Here is a 22075-nt window from a genome sequence, read left to right on the forward strand (position 1 = left end):
AGAGAGTGGGAGCTGAGGGGGAGATAGAAATAGAGAGTGGGAGCTGAGGGGGAGATAGAAAGAGAGAGTGGGAGCTGAGGGGGAGATAGATAGAAAGAGAGAGTGGGAGCTGAGGGCGAGATAGATAGAGAGAGTGGGAGCTGAGGGGGAGATAGATAGAAAGAGAGAGTGGGAGCTGAGGGGGAGATAGATAGAGAGAGTGGGAGCTGAGGGGGAGATAGATAGAAAGAGAAAGTGGGAGCTGAGGGGGAGATAGATAGAGAGAGTGGGAGCTGAGGGGGAGATAGATAGAGAGAGTGGGAGCTGAGGGGGAGATAGATAGAAAGAGAGAGTGGGAGCTGAGGGGGAGATAGATAGAGAGAATGGGAGCTGAGGGGGAGATAGATAGAGAGAGTGGGAGCTGAGGGGGAGATAGATAGAAAGAGAGAGTGGGAGCTGAGGGGGAGATAGATAGAGAGAGTGGGAGCTGAGGGGGAGATAGATAGATAGAGTGGGAGCTGAGGGGGAGATAGAAAGAGAGAGTGGGAGCTGAGGGCGAGATAGATAGATAGAGAGAGTGGGAGCTGAGGGCGAGATAGATAGAGAGAGTGGGAGCTGAGGGGGGGATAGAAAGAGAGAGTGGGAGCTGAGGGGGAGATAGAAAGAGAGAGTGGGAGCTGAGGGGGAGATAGATAGAAAGAGAGTGGGAGCTGAGGGGGAGATAGATAGAAAGAGAGAGTGGGAGCTGAGGGGGAGATAGATAGAAAGAGAGAGTGGGAGCTGAGGGGGAGATAGATAGAAAGAGAGAGTGGGAGCTGAGGGGGAGATAGATAGAAAGAGAGAGTGGGAGCTGAGGGGGAGATAGATAGAAAGAGAGAGTGGGAGCTGAGGGGGAGATAGAAATAGAGAGTGGGAGCTGAGGGGGAGATAGAAAGAGAGAGTGGGAGCTGAGGGGGAGATAGAAAGAGAGAGTGGGAGCTGAGGGGGAGATAGATAGAAAGAGAGAGTGGGAGCTGAGGGCGAGATAGATAGAGAGAGTGGGAGCTGAGGGGGAGATAGATAGAAAGAGAGAGTGGGAGCTGAGGGGGAGATAGATAGAAAGAGAGAGTGGGAGCTGAGGGGGAGATAGATAGAAAGAGAGAGTGGGAGCTGAGGGGGAGATAGATAAAGAGAGTGGGAGCTGAGGGGGAGATAGATAGAAAGAGAGTGTGTGAGCTGAGGGGGAGATAGATAAAGAGAGTGGGAGCTGAGGGGGAGATAGATAGAGAGAGTGGGAGCTGAGGGGGAGATAGAAAGAGAGAGTGGGAGCTGAGGGGGAGATAGATAGAGAGAGAGAGTGGGGGGCCAATGGACTGACAAAGAGATGCTGAACAGCACTTGCCACCTTTACAACTCCAGGATATTGTTTTTCCTACCTGCCACTGTGGTGTGGACAATCACGGTGCTGCTGCACATCGAAATTGATTCCCTCTCATGGACATGGACATGTCAGGGGACATGGAGAAGTATTGACCCCTTTTCCCCCCTCTAGCTGGGGAGTCCCAAACGGGCAGCATTAGGGAGTATGGGGGAGGAGCTAAGAGAGAGGCCCCTCCCCTTCCTCCGGCTGGCCAATTCCAGTCCACACAGGCTGTATTACTGACTCTGGGGGGAGGAGCTGAGAACTCGGCTCCTCCTCCCCCTCCTGTCCGGAACCCGAAAACTACAGTAGGTAGCCACATTACCGCGGACTCTGGGGCACTGGCAGCGCCCCAGAGTCCGCGGCCCTGTACACTGGCGCTGTCTGAGAAAGTCGGCGGCGGCAAGCGGCCCTCGGTGGGGGGAAGCCCTGCATATAATCGGCTGTAAACTCCAGCAAGGGGGGGCTTGGGGCGCCGGATTATCGGCCGCTGCTGGTATAAGATTGGGGGCAGGGGGCGTGTTGCTCGCATCAGCCAGCCCAGGAATGGGGGGTGGTTTGGTGCCGGGCAGCCAGTTCGGCCCTGCCCACTGCCCAATCACATCAGTGTTAGCGACAGGGGCGTGCTTTCATATGGGCTGAAAGCATGCCCCTGTCACAGAGGCACTTCTATGGGTGCCGCTTATCTGGCTTTTTTTTTAATGGGCTTCTACTGCCGCTTCTACTGCCCGGTGTTTGGCCCCGCCCCCCATTTCCGGCCCTTTTATATTGACAGCAGAAGGCACCGAGAACGGTGCCTCCGAACACGTTTAAAACTTTTTTTTTTACATGCTCTAAATAATATAAAGAATAACAGATACTTATGACACAGAACCTGTGTCATAAAGTATCTTCTTTGTAACTTGAATGATTAGGGACAGGGGAGGCACTGCCTCCCCTGACTGAACGTCCCTGCTAAGCAAGCGTAATACACCGAGGCTCTGAGACACTCTGAGGTGCAAGAACGAAAATAAAGGAGCAATCTGCACCTTGGTAAAACCAGGTTGCACTGTAAGGGGGCACATATGAAATGTGCAGAGAAACGTATAGTTGGGAAGAGGCGTGCTCTGGCTTAATGCTAAATTTGAGTCTAAAAATGAAGCTGCCCAGTTTGAATCCGGTTAGTATACTGGTCAGAACACCGACGCCGGGATCCCCCCATCGATCACAATGCGGTGTCAGAATTCCGAACGTAAGTATGCCGGGGCTGGTTAGGGTTAGACAGTGGGGGGCAGGGTTAGGGGAGGTTAGAGCTAGGCTGCGAGGTGGGGGTGGGGGGGGGGGTAGGCGCGGGATGGGGGAGGTTTTAGGGTTAGACTGCGGCGAGGGATGGTTAGGGTTAGGCACCACTGGGGAGGGATAGGGTTAAGCTGTGGGAGGGACGGTTAGGGCTAAGCACCACTGGGGAGAGTTAGGGCTAGGCTGTGGGGAGGGATGGTTAGGGTTAGGCACCACTGGGGAGGGTTGGGGTTAGACTGCGGCGAGGGATGGTAAGGGCTAGGCACCACTAGGGAGGGTTAGGGTTAGGCTGCGGGAGGGATGGTTAGGGCTAGGCACCACTGGGGAGGGTTAGGGTTAGACTGCGGCGAGGGATGGTTAGGGTTAGGCACCACTGGGGAGGGTTAGGGCTAGGCTGCGGGGAGGGATGAGTTAGGGTTAGGCACCACTGGGGAGGGTTAGGGTTAGGCTGCGGGGAGGGATGGTTATGGTTAGGCACCACTGGGGAGGGTTAGGGTTAGACTGCGGCGAGGGATGGTTAGGGTTAGGCACCACTGGGGAGGGTTAGGGTTAGACTACGGCGAGGGAGGGTTAGGGTTAGGCACCACTGGGGAGGGTTAGGGTTAGGCTGCGGGGAGGGATGGTTATGGTTAGGCACCACTGGGGAGGGTTAGGGTTAGACTGCGGCGAGGGATGGTTAGGGTTAGGCACCACTGGGGAGGGTTAGGGTTAGACTACGGCGAGGGATGGTTAGGGTTAGGCACCACTGGGGAGGGTTAGGGTTAGGCTGCGGGAGGGATGGTTGGGGAGGGTTAGGGTTAGGCTGCGGGGAGGGATGGTTATGGTTAGGCACCACTGGGGAGGGTTAGGGTTAGACTGCGGCGAGGGATGGTTAGGGTTAGGCACTACTGGGGAGGGTTAGGGTTAGACTGCGGCGAGGGATGGTTATGGTTAGGCACCACTGGGGAGGGTTAGGGCTAGGCTGTGGGGAGGGAGGGATAGGGTTTGGCACTAAGTGGGGAGGGTTAAGGTAAGGCTGCGGGAAGGGTGGGTTAGGGTGCGGGGAGGGAGGGTTTGGGTTAAGCTTCACCAGGGTGGGTTAGAATCAGGCTGTGGAGGGGGGAGGGGGGGGGGTGTTAGGGTTAGGCTGCAGGTAAGGAGGGTTAGTGTTATGGGGGTGTGGGAAGGGTTAAAATACTTACGTACCAGGTGTCAGGATTCTCCGTATCGAGATGCCACTGTCGGTATTCAGACCACCGGCATCCCAAGCGACCAGATCCTGATACCATCCTGTCCAGTATTTGTTCACTACATGCAACAGCAGCCAGTATTTACCCAGCATGCTAAAAAAAACCTAAATGCAGTTGATCCCCTTCGCATTGCAACTTGGTTTGTTCCAGGAGCAAATTGTGTTTTTGTTTTTTAGTTCATGGTCCTAACTGTGATTCAGGCCCCTGGGCGAGTGACAGTCACTGTGACACAACACTATAAGGACTCAGGGGGTCATTCCGAGTTGATCGCACAGTAGCAGTTTTTTGCAGCCGTGCGATCAGATAGTCGCCGCCCACGGGGGAGTGTATTTTAGCTCAGCAAGTGTGCGAACGCTTGTGCAGGGGAGCTGTGCAAAAACATTTTGTGCAGTTTCTGAGTAGCTCTGAACTAACTCAGCTGCTGCGATCACTTCAGCCTGTCAGGTCCCGGAATTGACGTCAGACACCCGCCCTGCAAACGCCTGGACACGCCTGCGTTTTCCACGGCACTCCCAGAAAACGGTCAGTTGACACCCAGAAACGCCTTCTTGCTGTCAATCACCGCTGCGTTCGCTTTCTTCGTAAGGACCCACGCTGCCCGGCGTTTCCCGTCGCTGGGCAGTGAGGCGCCTGTACATTGCGGTCACGGGGCATGCGCAGTTCAGACTCGATCGCACCACTGCGAAAAACTGCAGCGTGCGATCGAGTCGGAATGACCCCCTCAGTTTCTATCCCCAGTGGTAAGATGCGGGTAGAGCTTTTGTGGATGCTGATAGGACCATCCTATGTTCCCCCACCTACACCAGCGAGGGGGACGCGGTATTTTATATTCAGAACATATTTCATATGCTAATCCTCGGAGTGTGCTCCTGTTGCCTACACTCTGCGTGTAGGTTGCAGTTTTGTGGGCTGACATAGTATGGATGTGAATATTTCCTTCTGCCTGACTGGTATGACTAGTTACAAAGGCAATGACAGCAGAATATCAGTGCAGCCCCCACATATGAGGTGTGAGGTGATTAGTACTCTGTACTCAGCAGGTGAGGCGTGAAAGGACAGATAACCAGAATTGCGCTTAATGGCCCCAAATCTCCAGGTACAGTTCCAGGTGTAAAGACTTGTACTTGGAATTTATTTTCTTCTTCTGCCTGATGATATCCGTGACTGGAATTCTAATGCAACGTTCTCAGGTGTGTGGTCTTCAGTATGCCGACTGACGGGATCCCGGTGCACAGTATACCGGCGCCGGAATCCCGACAGCCGGCATACCGACACTTATTCTCCCTCGTGGGGGTCCACGACCCCCCTGGAGGGAGAATAAAATAGCGTGGTGCGCATAGCGCTCCACCGTGCCCGTATCGTGGCAAGCGCAGCGAGCACGCAAGGGGCTCATTTGCGCTCGCCACACTGTCGGTAAGCCGGCGCTTGGGCTCCCGGCGCCGGTATGCTGGTCGCCGGTATGCTGGTCGCCGGGAGCCCGACCGCCGGCATACCATACTGAACCCTCTCAGGTTATGTAGTACAGGCAGTGTTCACTTGGGATCATTCAGACCTGATGGCACGCTAGGATTTTTCCCTGCGCTGCGATCAGGTCAGAACTGCGTATGCACTGCAATGCGCATGAGCGTCGTACGGCTACAAAGCGGAATGTTGCTGTGCGATGGATTGTACGAAGAATCCATTCGCACAGCCGATCGCAAGGCGATTGACAGGAAGAGGGCGTTTGTGGGTGCCAACTGACTGTTTTCTGGGAGTGGTTGGAAAAACGCAGGCGTGTCCAGGCGTTTGCAGGGCGGGTGTCTGACGTCAATTCCGGGCCAGAAGAGGATGAAGTGATCGCAGCGGCTGTGTAAGTTGTGCGCTACTCAGAAACTGCACAAAGCTTTTTTGTACCGCTCGGCTGCACATGCGATCGCACACTTGCAAAGCAAAAATACACTCCCCAGTGGGCGGCAACTATGTGATCGCTGCGCTGCAAAAAATAGCTAGCGAGCGAGCAATCAGGTCTGAATGACCCCCATTGTCTGCTCTCGTATATGTATGGAGGAAATTGCACAGTACCACTTCCGTTGTTACGTGTGCACATTGGACTGAACAGAATGGAAGAGGCGTGTCATTGGCTAGCGGGATAATGTCCTATCATATACATTAGACACGGGGTACCACGTTACGCTTCCTCATCTTTTCAAATTCCTGCCGTGAACCTCACAGCGCTGCGGCCTTTAGTAACGTGGCTTACATGACATCTATCTTCCTCAGTAACCGGCCTCACCTACCTCACGTGGCAGTATTTATTCACGTGGATTATGTAGGCCTGTCTGACACTGATACAACACTAACAATCTGCTAGGTGACTTCTAATATCCGTATAATACTCAACAAGTCATATGTGAGTCTATGCGCACGCAGTGACCTCAGCAGTTACTTATACACATGGAGAATTGTGCCACAGATTTTGGCTGTAATATTGGGTATTAGGGTTGGGGTATAGGTTTAGGGTTATTGGTTACGGTTAAGTTGGGTTAGGGTTGTTATTAGTATTAGTGATAGGGTATTAGGGTTAGGGTATTAGCGTCATGGTTAGACTAGGGCATTAGGGTGACGTTTAGGTTAGTGTTAGGGTATTAGGGTCATGATTAGGTTAGGACATTAGGGTGACGTTTAGGTTAGGGTCAGGGTTGGGTTAGGGTATTAGGGTCAGGGTTTGATTAGGGTATTAAGGTGAGGGTTAGGTCAGGCTATTAGGGTGAGGATTGGGTTAGGGTATTAGGGTCATGGTTAGGTTTTAGGCTATTAGGGTGAGGGTTAGGTTAGGGTATTAGGGTGAGGGTTAGGTAAGGGTATTAGGGTAAGGGTTGGGTTAGGGTATTAGGGTCAGGGTTTGATTAGGGTATTAGGGTGAGGGTTAGGTTAGGGTATTAGGGTGAGGGTTAGGCAAGGTATTAGGGTGAGGGTTAGGTTCGAGTATTAGGGTGAGGGTTAGTTTAGGGTATTAGGGTGAGGGTTGGGTTAGGCTATTAGGGTGAGGATTGGGTTAGGGTATTAGGATCATGGTTAGGTTTTAGGGTATTAGGGTGAGGGTTAGGTTAGGGTATTAGGGTGAGGGTTAGGTCAGGGAATTAGGTTAAGGGTTGGGTTAGGGTATTAGGGTCAGGGTTTGATTAGGGAATTAGGGTCAGGGTTAGGTTAGGGTATTAGGGTGATGGTTAGGTCAGGGTATTAGGGTGAGGGTTAGGTTAGCGTATTAGGGTGAGGGTTAGGGTATTAGGGTAAGGGTTGGGTTAGGCTATTAGGGTGAGGATTGGGTTAGGGTATTAGGGCAAGGGTTACGTTAGGGTATTAGGGTGAGGGTTAGGTCAGGGTATTAGGGTGAGGGTTAGGTCAGGGTATTAGGGTCAGGGTTAGGTTAGTGTATTAGGGTCAGGGTTAGGTTAGGGTATTAGGGTCAGGGTTAGGTTAGGGTGAGGTTTAGGTTAGGGTTAGGTTTAGGGCAGTGGTTCTCAAACTGTGTGCCGAGACCTCAGGACACTTGCAGGGGTGCCCTGTAATAGGCAAAACCAGAGCTGGTGGCTGCCAATCATACTATATGTGGACAAACAGAAGCAAATCCTGTCCCTCACTACAAACTGTAACTGAGCCTAAGGATAACATATAAACACAACTTACTTCATTTAATATTTCTTTCTAAATTTCTCAAGAAGAAACTTCTGGCCTAGGGATACCATGAAACAAATTCTATTACTCTAGGGCGCCATGATTCAAAAAAGTTTGGGAACCACTGGGTTAGGGTATTAGACTTAGGGCAGCAATGCTCTATGGGTGTAATTCAGAGTTAATCGCAGCAGCAAATTTGTTAGCAGTTGGGCAAAACCATGCGCACTGCAGGGGGGCAGGGCAGATATAACATGTGCAGAGAGAGTTAGATTTGGGTGGGTTCTATTGCTCCTGTGTAGGGTAAATACTAGCAGCTTTATTTGTACACTGCAATTTAGATTTCACTTTGTACACACCCCACACAAATCTAACTCTCTCTGCACATGTTACATCTGCATGCCTCCCAACTTTGATACTTTGTGGAGCGGGACACTCGCGCGGCAAAGCCGCGCGCGCTCCCGAAAAGGGGTGTGGCCTACGAAAGGGGGCGTGGCTTCGCGGGAGGACCCGCGATCGCGAGCCACGCCCCCCGTTTTCGTCACTGAGGGGGCATGCCCAGCACTCTGTGAGCCGCTGGCATGCCCCCTCTCCCTCTGTCTCCAGTGAATAGACGCTGTGCGCATGCGCACAGCGTCTATTCACCGCTGCTCTGCTAAGCAGAGCAGCGATTGACAGAGCCTCCCAACTGACCCCCCCACCGCGGGACACTGTGGCACGCGGGTGGGACAGCGGGACAGTCCCCAAAAAATGGGACTGTCCCGCGAAAATCGGGACAGTTGGGAGGTATGCATCTGCCCCCCCCGCAGTGCACATGGTTTTGCCCAACTGCTAACAAATTTGCTGCTGCAATCAACTTTTAATTACTTCCTATGTCCTGGATTTGTCGGGATTGTACTGGATTCAGGATATGTGCCCCCATATATGTATTTATACACAAGCATGGAGTAAATTAATCTGGCAAAAAGTATTTTGGGACAAAACGAAATTACAAGTAGTATGAAATTTAGTACTAGGTGTTTATGTACATATATATATATATATATATATATATATATATATATACAGAGCCGAAGCTAGCCGCTCAGCAAAGGGATGCAGTGCAGGGAGGCGCCAAACTGAAGAGGCGCTCAGCCTCTCCCTGCTCTGCATCCCTGCTGCTGCCAGCTGCCGCTGCGCCTGTCACACTGGATGACAGGTAGCGGCGCTGGCAGCTTGCAGTGCGGCTCCCTCCCCCTCCTCCTCCCCAGAGAGTGCACGCAGTGTGTGGCCTCAGCCCACACACAGCACCGCTGACATCCAGAGCTGCCTAGAGGGTTGGGGCGTGGCCTAATCGCGGGAGCTGTGACCACGCCCCTTTATGGGGAAAATAATTTTAAAAAAAGTATTTGCAGTACAGAGCAGGGTGGGTGCAGTGCCTGAGCCCCCAGCCCTCAGCCCCTCAGCCAGAGTCAATTCGAGGGGGGAGTGTGATCACAATCCCCCCACCCACCCATACAGGAACACACAGAGGCTCAGCAATAACAGCAGCCTCTCTAACCCTACTGCAGCACAGCACACTGCAGCATGCGCTGTGCTGCCAAGATGAGAGCTGCTGCTGCTGCCCAGTAAGGTGGGAGTGCAGGGGACCAGTGCCCCCTCCGGGCCCCTCCATCAGTCCCAGGCCCAAGTAATTACTACCCGCTCCCTCCCCCACGTCACTGACAACATCCGACAGAGCCACTGGAGTAACGGAGCCTGCGAGAGACCGGAGGAGATGGGAGAGGAGGAGCAGCGCCCGAGCCGGGACCTCCTGCAGGTAACGGGCCGCACTGTGGGGGGAACGAGGGCTGTGCCTGGCATAGGGGGTCATTCAGAGATGAACGCAGATCGCAGCATACGCAGCCAGTTCTGGGGGGCCGCCCAGCACAAAGCAAGGCTGTCCAGCATGTGTAGCGCCGCCTCCCGATGCATCCGCAATTACATTGCCGACGCATCTTATGTAAGGCTGACCCCTGCCTGCACTGTCAGCTGCATTTTTTTTTCTCGGACACTACTGTGCGGTGTAATGTGAATAGCGAACACTACTCTGTGCGGTGTAATGTGACTAACGGACACTACTGTGCGGTGTAATGTGAATAGCGAACACTACTCTGTGCGGTGTAATGTGACTAACAGACACTATTATACAGTGTAATGTGACTAACGGACACTACTGTCCAGTGCAGTAGCGGATCTTACCACGGGCAAGCAGGACTTTTGCCCGGGGCGCCGCCATCCGGAGGGCGCCGCACCAAGGCAAGATCCGCTACTGCTGTGTGCCCCCCGCTGGCCGCTGGCCGCTGCCCCCCCGCTGCCGCTGGGAAGGGAAACTAGACGCGTATGCGTCTAGTTTCCCTTCGTGGAGAGGTCCTTTACTGTGCGGTGCGCGATGACGTCATCGCGCACCGCACAGCAAAGGTCCTCTCCACGAAGGGAACTAGACGCTACGCGTCTAATTTCCCTTTGTGGAGAGGACCTTTGCTGAGCGGTGCGCGATGACGTCATCGCGCACCGCTCAGCAAAGGTCCTCTCCACAAAGGGAAATTAGACACATCATTTCAGTCTGTACAGGGAGCGTAAATGACCACGCCCCCTGTACGAAGCCACACACCCTAATGCCGCCCGGGGCGCCAGAAGCCCCGGAACCGGCCCTGGTCCAGTTTAATGTGACTAACGGATACTACTGTGCAGTGAAATGTGACTAACGGACACTACTGTTCAGTGAAATGTGACTAATAGAAACTACTGTGCAATGTAATGTGACTAACGGACACTACTGTGCAATGTAATGTGACTAACGGACACTACTGTGCGTGTAATGTGACTAGCGAACACTACTGTGCGGTGTAATGTGACTGACGGACACTACTATGCGGTGTAATGTGACTAGCGAACACTACTATACGGTGTAATGTGACTAATGGACACTATTGTGCAGTGTAATGAGACTAACGGACACTACTATGCGGTGTAATGTGACTAACCGACACTACTATGCAGTAATGTGACTAACGGACACTACTATGCGGTGTAATGTGACTAACGGACACTACTGTGCAGTGTAATGTGACTAACGGACACTGCTGTGCAATGTAATGTGACTAACGGACACTAGTATGCGGTGTAATGTGACTAGCGAACACTACTGTGCAGTGTAATGTGACTGATGGACACTACTATGCGGTGTAATGTGACTAACCGGCACTACTATGCGGTGTAATGTGACTAACGGACACTACTGTGCAGTGTACTGTGACTAACGGACACTACTGCGCGGTGTAATGTGAGAAACGGACACTACTATGCGGTGTAATGTGACTAGCGAACACTACTGTGAAGTGTAATGTGACTAACAGACACTACTATGAGTTGCAATGTGACTAGCGAACAATACTGTGCAGTGTAATGTGACTAGCGAACACTACTATACGGTGTAATGTGACTAATGGACACTATTGTGCAGTGTAATGAGACTAACGGACACTACTATGCGGTGTCTAACCGACACTACTATGCAGTAATGTGACTAACGGACACTACTATGTGGTGTAATGTGACTAGCGAACAATACTGTGCAGTGTAATGTGACTAGCGAACACTACTATGCGGTGTAATGTGACTAACGGACACTACTATGCGGTGTAATGTGACTAGTGAACACTACTATGCAGTGTAATGTGACTAACGGACACTACTGTGCGGTGTAATGTGACTAGTGAACACTACTGTGCAGTGTAATGTGACTGACGGACACCACTATGCGGTGTAATGTGACTAGTGAACACTACTGTGCAGAGTAATGAGACTAATACCCCTTTTACACTCGCAGAAAAATCCCGGGATATTGCACGTGAACGCGCATCATCCCGGGATTTTTGTGAGTGTGAATGGGTACAGGGACAATTTCCCAGGACGAGCATCCCGGGATTTCAACTCAGGTCTCGACCTGGGTTGAATCCGGGACCGTCCCGGGAAGCTGTGCAGTGTGAACGGGTATACCGGGTCAAGGCGACCCGACACCCATTCTCTGCATAGGAGGAGGCGGTGCTTGGAGAAGATTGTCTCCAAGCACCGCCTCCGCTAGAGTCAGCGGTGACGTTACCGACCCGGCAATATGCAGGGTCGGCCCGCTAATGTGAAAGGGTCATTCCCGGGAATGTGTCCCGGCAAATATACCGGGACACATTCCCGGGAATGACCCTTCACTGCGAGTGTAAAAGGGGTATATCTGACACTACTACGTGGTGTAATGTGACTAGGGAACACTACTGTGCAGTGTAATGTGACTAAAGGACACTACTATGCGGTGTAATGTGATTAACAGACACTACTGTGCAGTGTGATGTGAGTAACGGACACTACTGTGCAGTGTAATGTGAGTAACGGACACTACTGTGCGGTGTAATGTGAGTAACAGACACTACTGTGCGGTGTAATGTGAGTAACGGACACTACTGTGCGGTGTAATGTGACTAGCGAACACTACTGTGCAGTGTAATGTGAATTGGTACTATTCTGTGGCCCCTATATTTTTGGCGCTCTCCCCTGCTGGGGGATGTGGCATGTGTAAAAGGGTGCTCTACCTGGCGCAAAGTGTAAAAGGGAACTCTACCTGGCTCAGTGTGTAAAATGGTGCTCTATGTGGAATAATGTGTGACTGGCTCTACCTTCCGTTGTAAAATGGGCTCTACCAGGCACAATGTGTAAAAGGGACTCTACCTGGCATTATAAAAGGAGACTATACCTTGCGCAATGTGTAAAAGGGTGCTCTACCTTGAATAATGTGTGACTGGCTCTACCTGGTGCAATATGTAAAAGGGGGCTGTATCTGGCGTAATGTATATAAGGGGCACTACCTGGCGTAATGTATATAAGTGGTACTACTGTGTGGCATAATTTTGAATGATGGAGACTACCGTGCATCATAATTATTTTACGCCCCTATATTTTATGTAAGTTTTTTATGACCCTATATTTATGGCTCTTGAGGGGGGGGGCACCAAAATGTCTAGATTGGTCACATTTGTATTTGTAGAAAGGCGCAAAATTGATAGTTTGCAGGAGGGCGCCGAACACCCTAGCACCGGCCCTTTATATATATATATATATATATATATATATATCTTCCCTTGCATAGATGCACTCTCCTTTTCAACATGTAGGGTGCATCATTAATAGTCCCATTTTAGCGACCTCCAATATCTCCCGAAGCAAGTGCACTCACTACTATTTCAGTTCCAAAGTTTCACAGTTATTTTATTCAATTCAATCTGCAGGTACAGTTGTATCAATTCATTCCCTTCATGAACATGTCCATATAGGAGTCAATACACCACTTCCGATTTATCCATTACATCAATCCACATTTATCGTTCCACTCAGGATACATAAATACTCTGAATATCTCCAAATATCAATGGTGTGGCTCCATTTATATATGGCTTTCACATGTCATAAATTCTTATAGTGCATCATGTCTTTTCTATATCTGTCGACTTCGGCCGCTTTTCGTGCCGTTAAAGACCCACATTGATCAGCCGAACTCCTCGGCGTGCGTTCCACCGTCCTGCGCATGTTCATGAAGGGAATGAATTGATACAACTGTACCTGCAGATTGAATTGAATAAAATAACTGTGAAACTTTGGAACTGAAATAGTAGTGAGTGCACTTGCTTCGGGAGATATATATATACAGGTTGAGTATCCCATATCCATATATTCCGAAATACGGAATATTCCGAAATACGGACTTTTTTGAGTGAGAGTGAAATAGTGAAACCTTTGTTTTTTGATGTCTCAATGTACACAAACTTTGTTTAATACACAAAGTTATTAAAAATATTGTATTAAATTACCTTCAGGCTGTGTGTATAAGGTGTATATGAAACATAAATGAATTGTGTGAATGTAGACACACTTTGTTTAATGCACAAAGTTATAAAAAATATTGGCTAAAATGACCTTCAGGCTGTGTGTATAAGGTGTATATGAAACATAAATACTTAGGTCCGATATCTCACTATGGTATGCAATTATTCCAAAATACGGAAAAATCCCATATCCAAAGTACCTCTGGTCCCAAGCATTTTGGATAAGGGAGACTCAACCTGTATATATATATATATATATATATATAATTACACACATGTATGGGGTCAGACAGGTAAATCCAGGGGTGACATTTGCCCACGTTCTCCCTCCCCTCTCTCCATACTGACCTTTATTGCAGACAGCTGAGTGCAGGAAAGCAGTCACAAGGAGCACCAGCAGACAGATGTCTCTCTGGATCATTCTTAGCTGTCACAAGCACTCCCGCTCTACCCACGAGGTCTCTCGCTATATTATGAATAGTCTTGCTTTGTGACAGCATGCAGTGTTACTGTAAAACAAAGTGAAGAAACAGTCTATATTAGTGATTTTGTGCTATCGCAAGCAGTCTCTCTTGTCCTAAGCAGTCTCTTTATTCCATCCATCCATTCCATGCCACCATCGGGTCCCCCGTTATGCTAGACAGTAGTCTCAGAAGGTTTGTCAGCAGAGTCTCTGTCACACCATACTGCCTCTGTGTCACACTGTGATGTCTCGCTCTCCCAATCACTGCTGTCTCTCTCTTGCAGTCCCTTATGAGACCCCAGTTCCCAGTGTACAAAGGGCTTTCCCTGCAGCACAATGTAGTCTGTGAAATTGGGGTTTAATTCAAAAGAAAAGAAAAGAAAATGCAGTATTTTTAATTATTGATCCGTGTATATGACAAGCAGACCACAATGATTACAATGTATCCCCGCCCCTTACCCCCTCCTCCACTGTGCAGCCAGGATGTCAGTCCAACAGTTATACACTGCCTGTAATGCTAATGTGTCTATTCTGCCAGTCACTATCTGTGTGTGCCTGTCTCCTGCACACTGTGCAGTCTCAATGTCACAGGTCGCAGTAGTCACAATTCACATACAGACTCCCTGGAGCCTCCACCTGTCACTCCACAGCCTCTGTCTCCCTGTAGCCTCCACTCCACAGCCTCTGTCTCCCTGTAGCCTCCACCTGTCTCTCCACAGCCTCTGTCTCCCTGTAGCCTCCAACTGTCACTCTGCAGCCTCTGTCTACCTGTAGCCTCCACCTGTCACTCTGCAGCCTCTGTCTCCCTGTAGCCTCCAACTGTCACTCTGCAGCCTCTCTCCCTGTAGCCTTCAACTGTCACTGTGCAGCCTGTCTTCCTGTAGCCTCCACCTGTTACTCTGCAGGCTCTCTTTCCCCCTGTAGCCTCCACCTGTCACTCTGCAGCCTCTGTAACCCTGTAGCCTCCACCTGTCACTCTGCAGCCTCTCTCCATGTAGCCTCCACCTGTCACTCTGCAGCCTCTCTCCATGTAGCCTCCACCTGTCACTCTGCAGCCCCTCTCACCCTGTAGCCTCCACCTATCACTCTGCAGCCTGTCTTCCTGTAGCCTCCATCTGTCACTCTGTAGCCTCTGTTACCCTGTAGCCTCCACCTGTCAGTTTGTAGCCTCTATCCCTCTGTAGCCTCCAACTGTCACTCTGCAGCCTCTGTTTCCCTGTAGCCTCCACCTGTAACTCTGCAGCCTCTCTCCCCTATAGCCCCCACCTGCCACTCTGCAGCCTCTCTCTCCTTGTATCCTCCACCTGTCACTCCGCAGCCTCTATCTCCCTGTAGCCTCTACCTGTCACTCTGCAGCTTCTCTCTCCTGGAAACTACACCTGTCACTCTGCAGCCTCTGTCACCTCCACCTGTCACTCTGCAGCCTCTATCTCCCTGTAGCCTCCACCTGTCACTCTCCAACTTCTGCCGCCTCCACCTGTCACCATGCAGCCTCTCTCTCCATGTAGCCTCCACCTATCACTCTGCAGCCTGTCTTCCTGTAGCCTCCACCTATCACTCTGCAGCTTCTATCTCCCTGTAGCCTCCACCTGTCACTCTGCAGCCTCTCTCTCCATGTAGCCTCCACCTATCACTGTCACTCTGCAGCCTCTGTCACCTCCACCTGTCACTCTGCAGCCTCCACCTGTCACTCTGCAGCCTCTCTCTCCATGTAGCCTCCACCTGTCATTTTGCAGCCTCTATCTTCCTGTAGCCTCCACCTGTCACTCTGCAGCCTCTGTCACCTCCACCTGTCACTCTGCAGCCTCTCTATCCCTGTAGCCTCCACCTGTCACTCTGCAGCCTCTGTCACCTCCACCTGTCACTCTGCAGCCTCTATCTCCCTGTAGCCTCCACCTGTCACTCTCCAACTTCTGCCGCCTCCACCTGTCACCATGCAGCCTCTCTCTCCATGTAGCCTCCACCTATCACTCTGCAGCCTGTCTTCCTGTAGCCTCCACCTATCACTCTGCAGCTTCTATCTCCCTGTAGCCTCCACCTGTCACTCTGCAGCCTCTCTCTCCATGTAGCCTCCACCTATCACTGTCACTCTGCAGCCTCTGTCACCTCCACCTGTCACTCTGCAGCCTCCACCTGTCACTCTGCAGCCTCTCTCTCCATGTAGCCTCCACCTGTCATTTTGCAGCCTCTATCTTCCTGTAGCCTCCACCTGTCACTCTGCAGCCTCTGCCGCCTCCACCTGTCACTCTGCAGCCTCTCTCTCCATGTAGCCTCCACCTGTCACTCTGCAGCCTCTCTCCATGTAGCCTCCACCTGTCACTCTGCAGCCCCTCTCACCCTGTAGCCTCCACCTATCACTCTGCAGCCTGTCTTCCTGTAGCCTCCATCTGTCACTCTGTAGCCTCTGTTACCCTGTAGCCTCCACCTGTCAGTTTGTAGCCTCTATCCCTCTGTAGCCTCCAACTGTCACTCTGCAGCCTCTGTTTCCCTGTAGCCTCCACCTGTAACTCTGCAGCCTCTCTCCCCTATAGCCCCCACCTGCCACTCTGCAGCCTCTCTCTCCTTGTATCCTCCACCTGTCACTCCGCAGCCTCTATCTCCCTGTAGCCTCTACCTGTCACTCTGCAGCTTCTCTCTCCTGGAAACTACACCTGTCACTCTGCAGCCTCTGTCACCTCCACCTGTCACTCTGCAGCCTCTATCTCCCTGTAGCCTCCACCTGTCACTCTGCAGCCTCTGTCTCCCTGTAGCCTCCACCTGTCACTCTGCAGCCTCTCTATCCCTGTAGCCTCCACCTGTCACTCTGCAGCCTCTGTCACCTCCACCTGTCACTCTGCAGCCTCTATCTCCCTGTAGCCTCCACCTGTCACTCTCCAACCTCTGCCGCCTCCACCTGTCACCATGCAGCCTCTCTCTCCATGTAGCCTCCACCTATCACTCTGCAGCCTGTCTTCCTGTAGCCTCCACTTGTCACTCTGCAGCTTCTCTCTCCATGTAGCCTCCACCTATCACTCTGCAGCTTCTATCTCCCTGTAGCCTCCACCTGTCACTCTGCAGCCTCTCTCTCCATGTAGCCTCCACCTATCACTGTCACTCTGCAGCCTCTGTCACCTCCACCTGTCACTCTGCAGCCTCCACCTGTCACGCTGCAGCCTCTCTCTCCATGTAGCCTCCACCTGTCATTTTGCAGCCTCTATCTCCCTGTAGCCTCCACCTGTCACTCTGCAGCCTCTGCCGCCTCCACCTGTCACTCTGCAGCCTCTCTCTCCATGTAGCCTCCACCTGTCACTTTGCAGCCTCTCTCCATGTAGCTTCCACCTGTCACTCTGCAGCCTCTATCTCCCTGTAGCCTCCACCTGTCACTCTGCAGCCTCTGCCGCCTCCACCTGTCACTCTGCAGCCTCTCTCTCCCTGTAGCCTCCATCTGTCACTTTGCAGCCTCTCTCCATGTAGCCTCCACCTGTCACTTTGCAGCCTCTCTCCATGTAGCCTCCACCTATCACTCTGCAGCCTCTCTCTCCATGTAGCCTCCACCTATCACTCTGCAGCCTCTCTCTCCATGTAGCCTCCACCTATCACTCTGCAGCCTCTCTCTCCATGTAGCTTCCAACTATCAGTCTGCAGCCTCTGTCTCCCTGTAGCCTCCAACTGTAACTTTGCAGCCTCTCTCCATGTAGCCTCCACCTATCACTGTCACTCTGCAGCCTTTGTCACCTCCACCTGTCACTCTGCAGCCTCTCTCTCCATGTAGCCTCCACCTATCACTCTGCAGCCTCTCTCCCCATGTAGCCTCCACCTATCACTCTGCAGCCTCTATCTCCCTGTAGCCTCCACCTGTCACTCTGCAGCCTCTCTCTCCATGTAGCCTCCACCTATCACTCTGCAGCCTCTGTCTCCCTGTAACCTCCACCTGTCACTCTGCAGCCTCTGTCTCCCTGTAGCCTCCACCTGTCACTCTGCAGCCTACCTCTCCCTGTAGCCTCCACCTATCACTCTGCAGCCTCTCTCTCCCTGTAGCCTCCACCTGTCACTCTGCAGCCTCTCTCTCCCTGTAGCCTCCACCTGTCACTCTGCAGCCTCTCTCTCCCTGTAGCCTCCACCTGTCACTCTGCAGCCTTCACCTATCACTCTGCAGCCTCTGTTTCCCTGTAGCCTCCACCTGTCACTCTGCAGCCTCTCTCTCCCTGTAGCCTCCACCTGTCACTCTGCAGCCTCCACCTGTCTCTGTGTGCCCCCCAAACCTCCCACTATGCAGCGCTTCCCTGCCTGTGTCTATAGAGGGCGGATGCTGTACCTGAGTGCGCTGCTCTGCACCGATGCTCTGCTCCCTGATGATGCTGTAACAGGAGATGCTGTGCTGTGAGCCTCCTCTGCTCCAGGAATGCTGTGTAATAGGTGATGCTCTGCACAGGGAGGATGCTCTGCTGATAGACTGTGTGCTGCACCCAGATTAGTGCTGCTGCTGGTGGTAGGTTGCTGACCTCTAATGCTCTGCTCTTGGGGAGGGGGTTTAAGAAGATTATTTGATTGCACAGTAAAAAATAAATAGTCGGTGGTTTAGGAGTGTCCTGCTGGAGGGGGGGGGGGGGGGATGCTCTGCTCCGGAGTGTACTCCAGGGGGGGAGGTGAGAAAAATGCTCTGCTCCAGGGGAGATGCTCTGCAATCTGCTCTGAGGGGAGACGTTCTGCTCCAGGGGAGGGTCTGTGCTATGTCCTTAGGATGGAGCTGAGTCTGGAAGCAGCACTGCAGGATGACATCAGCTGAAGACTGGCAGCTCCACATGGCCAATGAGCGAGCTGCTGCAGGTGGCGGAGGGGGGTGGTGGTCTTTATCCCCCCCTCTCCACTACCTTGTGCTTCATGTCCTCTCTGTGTCTCTCCCCTCCCTCTCCCACACCCACCATATTACATTCAGCAGCAGATGTGTGATGGAGAGGTAGGGGGGCACAGAGCAGGAGGACAGGGTGGGGAGGGGTACCAGAAACATGGCTGTCAGGATAAATACACTGCTCTGACAGTGTGTGTCTCTATAGGCTACACTGTCCCCATACTGATGATACACAGTGATCACACTGCAACATCATATCGACATTATCCAGGCAGCTATGGATGATTGGAACGGATAATATTGTGATGCACTGATTCTCAGTAACAGGTGATCTGCAGCAGCAGCAGCAGATTGTGGGGGCAGGGCTGTATGCTGTGCATTGTAATGAGTGATTCCAGCCTGCATCATTGTGATAGTGGGGTTTGTGTGTCACAACCAATCACTAATCAGTTTTGTTCAGTCTGCTGCAATTTGCACCGGTGGTGCTGCTGAAGGAGGCAGCGTTACACAATGGGGGTCATTCCGAGTTGTTCGCTCTGTATTTTTCTTCGCATCGCAGCGATTTTCCGCTAACTGCGCATGCGCAATGTTCGCACTGCGACTGCGCCAAGTAAATTTGCTATGCAGTTAGGTATTTTACTCACGGCATTACAAGGTTTTTTCTTCGTTCTGGTGATCGTAATGTGATTGACAGGAAGTGGGTGTTTCTGGGCGGAAACTGGCCGTTTTATGGGAGTGTGTGAAAAAACGCTTCCGTTTCTGGGAAAAACGAGGGAGTGGCTGGAGAAACGGGGGAGTGTCTGGGCGAACGCTGGGTGTGTTTGTGACGTCAAACCAGGAACGACAAGCACTGAACTGATCGCAGATGCCGAGTAAGTTTAAAGCTACTCAGAAACTGCTAAGAAGTGTCTATTCGCAATTTTGCTAATCTTTCGTTCGCAATTTTGATAAGCTAAGATTCACTCCCAGTAGGCGGCGGCTTAGCGTGTGCAAAGCTGCTAAAAGCAGCTAGCGAGCGAACAACTCGGAATGACCCCCAATGTTGTGTCAGTGTTACCCACATTTCCCCATGTCAGACATTATCCATTAGACATTATCAATTAGACATTATCCATTATGTGTGTGTGTGTGTGTGTGTGTGTGTGTGTGTGTGTGTGTGTGTGTGTGTGTGTGTGTGTGTGTGTGTGTGTGTGTAAAAGTATATAGGCTTAGTTACATTTTTTTTCAAAGGTGATTGAAAAGACATACATACATAAAAGATGTCCGCTGTTAAACACAGTGGACGGGATGTACTAAGGGACAAATGCGGTAAAACCCCCGTTTTCAGGGGTTTTACCGCATTTTCAAATGTAGTAAGACCCGGCCGCCGGGTTTTCGTTGCCCAAGGTATCACCATCTTTGGATGGCGATACCCTAAAGAAGCCTATGGGCTTCTTATCGCCGGCCGCCGCAACCCGCCACTTCCGACCCCCCTCCCCCCAGGCATACCTTCCTCCAGGAAGTCTGGACCCGGAAGGTAAACTCCTCCTCCCCCTAGCAACACAGCCGGAGGTCCTTCCAGCTGCATGGGGGAGGAGGAGGCCGCGGGGACAGCCTGCCGCTGCTTCCCGGCGTGGGAAGAGTGTGGAGAACCCAGGGAGGTGACGGAGCCCCCCTGCACACCACCTCACACGTATCGCGGGGGGGCCTCGATCACCGCATTGCGATGTTGATCGCATATGTTAGTACATATGTGATCAACATCGCTGCGAGGGGATAATACTTCCCGCCCAGTATATCTTATACCCCTGACACTCCGCACAAATAACCCGGTATATTGCCGGGTCGACGCGGGTCGCTGTGCGGTGTGAAAGGGTCAGTCCCAAATTCCCGGGTTGTCTGACTCAGTAATTCAACCCGGGAATAAAGAAGTGTTATTCCCGGGTTATTACCGGGTCAGGTGCAGTGTGAACGGGTTTCCCACGTCGATGCGACCCAGCACCCGTTCACAGCATAGGGAGAGGCGGCGCAAAGATGATCGCATCTTCTAGAGTCGCCTCCGCCCCCACCCCCCCGATTACGCAGCAGTCCCCGCCCACGATGGCGACCCGACATGGCAATAATGCCGGGTTGGGAAGCTAGTTCTCAGGATCTAATGCCAGGTCGCACACCGGAAGGACCCGTTTCCAATTCCCGGGTGCGACGCGGCATTAGCGATCTGACAGCGGTATAAGAGACAAAAAGCAAGGGGCACCAAACATAGGGCCTGAGTCAAAGATGGACGCAGAACACATCAATGCAGTATCTCTGGACGCAGCAGCGGTGTGTAAAATACTAACGCAGCGGGAGGCATCGATAGGAAGATGACGCCTCCTGCCGCCACCTCCACAGGTAAAATTACCCATATGTCAGTAAAGGGAAAAGGGAGCTTATCTGAGATCCTGTAGGATAGATTAAACAACAGGGGGACGGACTTCTAACTTCCACAGGTAAGATTGCCCACACAGGTATCCAGCTGAAAAGGTGTCGCCAATTTGAACAGACCGACACACTTCATCCTGCTGGGCTTCCTCATAGGCTCTCTGACTGGCCTGCGGCTACAAAGCACTATGGGGTCTATGAGCCTGATTCATGTTTGCAAGTAAAGTAAAAAAAAAGCAAGACCTGGAGCACAGGTTCTCAAACTCTGTCCTCAGGACCCCACACGGTTCATGTTTTACAGGTCACCTGCAGATTTTTAAAATGTGACAGTTGGTGTTACACAGTGCACCTGCCAGGTAACCTGGAAAACGTGAACCGTGTGGGGTACTGAGGACCGAGTTTGAGAACCACTGTCCTAGAGGATGCTGGGGTCCATATTAGTACCATGTGCAGAGCCGGATTAAGGGGGTGGCCCAGGGGGTAAGTACCCCGGGCCCTCCTATTTTAGGGGGCCCACCGATAGAGCAGCTATGCCACAGCGCGGGGACTCACTGATTCTGTAATCTCCAGCGGCAGCGGAGGCTGGAGATTACAGAATCAGTGAATCTCCGCGCTGCCTGAGATGGAGGGGGAGGGAAATGGCGCACACACTGCAGCGCAGCAGAGATGGGATGAAGCGGGTGCTAATTACCCAGATCCCCCGCCGACCCCTGTCTCCTGGGCGCTGCGCCCACTCCTCCCGCTCATACATATTCATCTATGCAAAGCGCCCTCTGACCAATGGGGCGGCGGGAGGTCACGTGTCCGACTGGCAAAGAGCAGCGAGGAAGAGCTCATGAATAAGTTAGTGGCAGCCAGGGCTCGGCGGCTAATGGGGGCACCGCAGTGTCACGTGGTGTGCCGGGGAGGTTCGGAAGGAGAAGTTATCTTTCAGTGAGCACGGTGCAGGTAGGTACT

General features: G+C 52.0%; 1 protein-coding gene across 7 annotated transcripts in view; it reads right to left on the bottom strand.

Annotated features, from left to right (window-relative positions):
- CLSTN3 (calsyntenin 3) overlaps nt 1-18763 on the bottom strand; it is a 122771-nt gene extending 104008 nt beyond the window's left edge. Inside the window, exons 1-2 of one of the 7 annotated variants that reach the window (XM_063962494.1) lie at nt 18185-18763; nt 13776-13936 (exon numbers count right to left, since the gene is read on the bottom strand). In XM_063962494.1, coding sequence (XP_063818564.1) covers nt 13776-13848 — 73 coding nt within the window. In that variant the 5' untranslated portion in view covers nt 13849-13936; nt 18185-18763. Of the gene's footprint in view, nt 1-1394; nt 1532-13775; nt 13937-14506; nt 14620-14658; nt 14682-18184 lie in introns of those variants that run through there. The other 6 variants (XM_063962489.1, XM_063962493.1, XM_063962492.1 and 3 more) reach the window with 6 other exon arrangements.
- Between the last annotated feature and the right edge of the window lie 3312 nt (nt 18764-22075).

This window comes from Pseudophryne corroboree, chromosome 3 (genome assembly GCF_028390025.1).
Source record: "Pseudophryne corroboree isolate aPseCor3 chromosome 3, aPseCor3.hap2, whole genome shotgun sequence".
Taxonomy (NCBI): Eukaryota; Metazoa; Chordata; class Amphibia; order Anura; family Myobatrachidae; genus Pseudophryne; species Pseudophryne corroboree.